Raw genomic sequence first — 6,062 nt, 5'->3', positions numbered from 1 at the left:
TGTTTAAAGGAGGATTGCGCAGTTGTGGTTTCAGGAGATGTTCACCAGTATGCTGCCTGGATTAGAGATAATTGAGCTTAAAGGAACCACCAACAAACCGTTCTTTAGGCATATGTGTTGTTTACTCCGGGTCATCGGAGGCTAAGGGGAGATCTGATAGAAAGTTATAAGGGAGGCATTTGTAAATTAAATATTAAGAGATTGTATCATTCCCAGAATACAAATGCCGAGTGCCATAGATTACAGTTGAAATTTAAAGGCTATATGGGAATATTGAAGTAAATGCACATAAGATTCTATGAAACATCTACAGGCCTCTCTAATGACGTATTATACTACCAAAAATGCATGCTTAAATCAGAATCTAGCAGTATGTCACGTACTCTTCATCCAATTGCATTTTGTGCGCATATGCTATATGCTTGATAGGTGTTTCATTATTCGGCGACTGAAAACACTTACCTGAGATAATTCATTGGGCTTAAACAGCAACAGGCAGTTTGGGCAATGCGCACAAATGCTGTAAGAACTGAGCAGCTCAGGTGGCATGATGGAAAGGAATACCTGGTTGACGTTACAACCTGAGGCCCTTAATAAGGACTGGGAAAGAGGGAAGAAAAAACCAGTGTAAGAAACCAGAGGAGTGGAAGGAGTACAGGCTAGACTATGCCATGAGCACAGGCGAGTGGAAGCTGAGCGGTGGTGGAGGGAGCTGAAGGAAGAAACTGGGTCGTGCTCCATGAAAGCGCTGAGGAAGAAGGAATCAGGTAAGAGAGGAGAGTGTCCTCCTTTTATACATAAACCCAAGGAGCAAGGGCACCAGAGGGCAGACATCGGAAGGGGGAGAAGAAAATATGTAAGATGGGCACTAGATTGGGAAATTGAGGATGAGAGAAGTGGAGGGAGGGAGACCGCCGGACGCTAGTGCAAGTGATGTCCACACCATCAGGCCGGAAGCTATCCAAAAGGAATATCAGTTGTTCCTCTTCCAACGTGAGAGATGACTCATCGTGGAAGCAAAGAGGCCATGAGTAGATATGTTGGAATGGGAATGGAGAATGGAATTAAAATAGTTGACCAGAGGGAAACCCGGTTTATTGCAAACGGAGCTAAAGACACCCAGACAACATCGGTTCACACCGATGCAGAACACGCCGCAGCAAGAGCACGGTTACAGTAGATGGCTCCGAAGGACACCCCCGTGCAGTGTCTTGTCACCCAGAGGAACTGTTGCGGACAAGGAGTGGTGTAAGAGAGGCTGAATGGGCAGGTGTAACAATTCTTCCACTCGCGGGGATGTACCAGAAGGGAGACAACTTGGGTGGGACGAATGCAGATGAAGGTGACGGAGAGAGCGATTCCTGCGGTAGGCCGAGAGTGGGAGTAGTGGGAAGTGGAAGGCATCTAAATCGAAAAACAGACTATTAGACTAATCTATATAGTAAAACATAATTTCCGATACAAAATGGCGGGGTTGTGTATACTTAAGTCTGGGCTTCTGAGGAAAATTTATTTGTGACTAAAGGGAGCGAATTTGCTCATTTGCAAGAATCAGTTGCTTCCGTAACGGAGCTATTGAGTGCTAAATGTTCAGCGGAAATTTCACGAGAAGCTTCAGTTCTTCCCGGAACTTTTTTTGAGTCACTGCGTAGATAAACGTGTTTGTGCAGCAGCTCAGCATCTGAAACATGTTGGCACTTTCCATCAGGATAAATCTCGGTTCGCTGTAGCCGTTCATTGCATGACCAAATTGAAATCGAACAAGCAAGAAGTGGACAACATACGGCATCCACAGAAGGATGAAACAACTTGAGATTGCAAAGAGCAGGACGATCGACTTCCTGCGGTTTTCTATCTCCGGGTCGCTCTGTTTCTCTCCCGTTGGGAAACTGCGGAGTCTTCTTCGAGCTCGACTGGCTGCCAGAATGTGCCTGACAGTGAGGGCGTTGAGCGAGAGAATAAGCAGGAACGGTAGGCAAGGGGTCAGAGCACGATCGGTCCAATCAAATATTTTCCATAGCAGAAAAGAAGAAAGGATATCCGCCCGTTTGCAATACCAGGGCACGTTGGCAATGACATAGATAGGCTCATGCAAAAAGTACCAGGGAATATTAATCACGCAGCCCAACGTACAGACGACAGAGACAACAATGCCGGCGGTTCTGTGGGTGCAGTACTTCACTTTGAGTTTCTGCCAGCAGATGGCGACATATCGGTCAAATGTGAACGTGACCGTTAACCAAACCGAACTGTCCCTAGCGGCGTAAATTAAAGCAATGCTGAAACTGCACACGGGCGTAATAGAGAGGAAACTACCGGGAAAGTAAATAGCTGGAATCCGGTTTAATATCACGGCGGTGAGAATTACTACCAGATCCGTCGTCGCCATGGACACGAGGTACCAGCTGATACATCTTGAAAGACCGCATTTTCCTCGAGACAGGATCACAATGGCCACTATATTAACTGTGGGAGAAACAATTGGAGATTGATGACTGAACACACTTGCAGCAGAAGTAATTCTAAAGTCTCTATTGTTCCTGCATGTTATCAAAAAATCTTTGATTAACTTCTATAAATGCCCTACAATGGAGACAATCCTAACTGATTGCATCGGTCCTGGTTTGCGGCCAATTTGTTGAGTACACTTGCACAACCTGGACCCCTGCTTGCTTATGCGCAAATCTGATCAGTTACGAACTTGACAGCAACTTCAATGCACAAATGGATGCAGACATGCTCAAGACGAGGATTTCCCAACCTGGGGTCTACGTACCCCTCGGATGGTAGTAGGGAAAATGTCGTAAAAAGGATGGACACCCCTGGTCAAGACGTTCAATTGTTCTTCAGACCAAAGATGTTCGCAATGACCTTTGTCATGAATTTATTTTTTATGCCAGACGGGATGGTTTCTGTATCCCAGACGGTGCTGGTCTTCAGGGATTTTCCCACAAGAAGTCTCGAAAAGTACAAACAAACAAAGCATTCAATGAGTGTCAGTTTTGTGGACAAAGCTCCATATCATGAGAGAGGACGGGGAGAATTGCTAGGGTGATTTAAGCTGACAGGTAGGCAATAACAACTCAGGTAAGTCAAAGAAGTGTCAATTTTCGTGCCTATGCATTGCAGAGAATATTTACTCCTCATTTAACTGTCGGCCATAGTCCTAAATAAGGCCATATCAGTGCATGATTTTTTTTTAAATAGATCAAACGTTAATACAGTGTGGTAAAGATAGTGGTAAATACTCAGTCGCCTTGTTACAGATACGGTGGCGTAATCACAACATTTATAAAAAATGTATTTTAATTGCTTTATTATCTGCCAAATATTTGCTGCACGTTTAGTGTGTCAAGACCGTTTTCCAGTTAACTGCCTCAACTAATGCAGTTCGAACACACTTATCATTCCCTATCCCCTACACATTGTTGTTCAGTTCTTCTCAATCGTGTCATGGTGAACTCAGCGGTATGAATTTATATGATTCAATGTATAGGTGTTGTGCCTAAGACATTTCAACTGTACTGTAAGCTGTAATTTTTAATGCCATTTCCTCCCTGAGTTAATTTTGATCTGGTGTGAAACACGTGGCGGAAACACATCTCCATCTCTACTGCTGTTGAAACAACAAAATCTGCGAGTCTTAAGATTTTCTAACTATTGGTAACCATTTGGTAGAGACGGTACTCTCCAAGAGGCTTATGCACCCTAGACTGTACACCCTAAACTATGTGCCAAAGACCTTTGCACAGTATTGTGTATATAATCACAAACGTGTAGAAGGCAGGAGAATGGGGTTAGGATAACAAATCAGCCTTTATGGAATGACGGAGCAGATGATGGGATGGCCTATTTTTGCTCCGCAGCCTTATGTTCTTATGACATTCATACATTCATCAAAACCCCCTGTCACACTTCCTCAGCTCATGTATTCATGCGGATTTCAGTTGCTGAGACACAGGGAAGATAGCACCCAGTGCTCAACGTAAGTTAGTAATACCGCTCCACCAGCTGGCGTCGTCATCAAGAGTGCCATGAACCTCAGAGGTACACAAGAAGTAAATTGCAACTTTAGTTTCAATTTGGGAAGGTTCAGGAATCGGAAAGGTTCAGGGGCGTGTGGGACATTTGGAAGTAAACGGGTCAACATCATGAAAGCCACCCAGTCAACGTTCAAAGTACCCATCATCAACTCCGAGATTGACTTTCGTGCGGGTATCAACGGTAAATGCAAAGAAAAACAACAGAATCAAGGGAAACTGCACATGACAAAGACTGAAAAACAACCAAGGGGTAAAAGCCAAAATATTGTGCAAATACAAATTATATAAGTAAATAAGTAGGTAAACAAATAAGCAACTTCCTGCCGAAGAATCTCGGCCCGAAAATTTCACTCTACGTTTTTCCAGAGATGCTCTCTGGCCTGCTTAGTTCCTCAAATATTTTGTGTGGATTGACAGTGTATTTAATATATGTCATGCATTCGTTTTATGCAAATAACGTATAAAAACACCCAGTCTCCACTTTATTAGGTACATCGGTAGACTTGTTCTTTGATATAAATATCTGCTCAGCCAATCATGTCCAGCTATTCATAATCAGAGCATAAGACATAAGACCATAGATGTCAAAATAGTAAGAAATGCTTTACCAGGAACCGCGATCACTGCAAGAGCCGTGTAGTAAATTGCGTACACCAGGCCTCTGGGAGGAGTATGCATTTTCCTTAAGGGTATGCCAGACCCGTTCCTAACACCAATCGAGCTGTTGTTGATTTCGGAAGGAGTGCTTCATATGCTCAAACGCGAAAGTCATTTAAATAAGATCATGTTGTTTACAATTCAATCACGAGAATGTTATTGACTTAAGATACATTAGTGAACAAACATAATGGCTGACGTCACAATTAGCATTGCGAGCCGCTAAAGAGTAAACAGATTTGGTAACTTCCTAATCACAGTATCCTCGTAAATTAAGAAACAGCTGCAATTCCACTCGCTTTCTGGTAATTTTGGTGGGGGTGGGAATTGTAGGGAACACATTGTGTAAAAGTTTGAACTTCAATGTTCAATATTCAATATTTGCAATTCTCTTTACCGACCTTGTCATGCCGAACAACGATATCACGTTATATGACTTGATTATTTGAATCATACGGAAACATAATATGTATAGAACGTACATTATATATACTCTGTATGCATATAATGTATATACACACGCACTGGCCTCATTATTGGGTACACCTACAAACCAGCTCGTTAATATAAATATCCGATCAACTAATTATGTGACAGGAACTCATCAGGACATTGTGACCAGAAGACAGAAAAGTAGAATTCGCCTTTTTGGCGTACTGAATCTGCTCCGCTTTTCCATCATAGATGATTAATTATCACTGTCCATCCCGTTCTCCTGCCTCCTCCCCGTAACCCATAACACCCTTACTAATCAACATCTTATGAGTCTCCGCTGAAAATGCACGGCATGACTTGCCTTCCACAGCCGTATGTGGCAATTAATTACATAGATTCACCTTCTGGCTCAGGTCAGTGAAATTCCAGCCCCTCCCGACTTCCCCAATTTTAAACCTTCAGAGAATACAAGCCCAGAGCCATCAAAAGCGGCTGACAATTTAACCATTTAACTCGAACGTGTCTACTTGTAAAGGCGCTGAGCAGCTGGATAAAACAAAACGGAATTCCGGGGGTGAGAAGATAATCGAGGAATTGAATTACTACCCAAACTGGTGAGGGCAGAACACTGACTCTTTCCCTTCAACACCAAGGGTCATGATACAGCGGGTAATCTCCTCGGACCATAAAATTCCAAAAAGCATTTTTAAAGCAGCTCCGCGCAATCACTGTCCCCAGAGCCACGGCCGCCGTTCTGTCGGTGCAGCATTTTATTCTCAGCTTCTGACAACAAATGGCCACGAATCGATCAATGGTGAAAGCGACGGTGAACCGGACAGAACAGTCAGTGGTGGCGCAGACCAGGACGGTGTGAATGCCACACGCATGGACCGCGTACAGGAAGCTGAGCTGTTCCCGATGGGCAGT

At 43.6% G+C, this 6,062-nt stretch overlaps 1 protein-coding gene across 1 annotated transcript; it reads right to left on the bottom strand.

The window, feature by feature from the left end:
- Positions 1-1,582: 1,582 nt before the first annotated feature.
- Positions 1,583-4,721, bottom strand: LOC140715653 (probable G-protein coupled receptor 139). Its single transcript, XM_073028017.1, has 2 exons — positions 4,652-4,721; positions 1,583-2,466 (listed from the first exon to the last, which is right to left on the bottom strand). The coding sequence occupies exons 1-2, from the start codon at positions 4,719-4,721 to the stop codon at positions 1,583-1,585; spliced, it is 954 nt and encodes a 317-aa protein (XP_072884118.1).
- Positions 4,722-6,062: the final 1,341 nt, after the last annotated feature.

Source organism: Hemitrygon akajei, chromosome 24, assembly GCF_048418815.1.
Source record: "Hemitrygon akajei chromosome 24, sHemAka1.3, whole genome shotgun sequence".
NCBI lineage: Eukaryota > Metazoa > Chordata > Chondrichthyes > Myliobatiformes > Dasyatidae > Hemitrygon > Hemitrygon akajei.
The sequence above is the reverse complement of the archived record's forward strand: the minus strand, read 5'-3'. Positions and strand labels throughout refer to the sequence as shown.

Coding starts and splice junctions, on each gene's coding strand:
- LOC140715653 (XM_073028017.1), bottom strand. CDS start 4,721: ATGCATACTCCTCCCAGAGGCCTGGTGTACGCAATTTACTACACGGCT. Junction 2,467..4,651: donor TGCAGTGATCGCGGTTCCTG/GTAAAGCATTTC, acceptor TTTCTCCCACAG/TTAATATAGTGGCCATTGTG.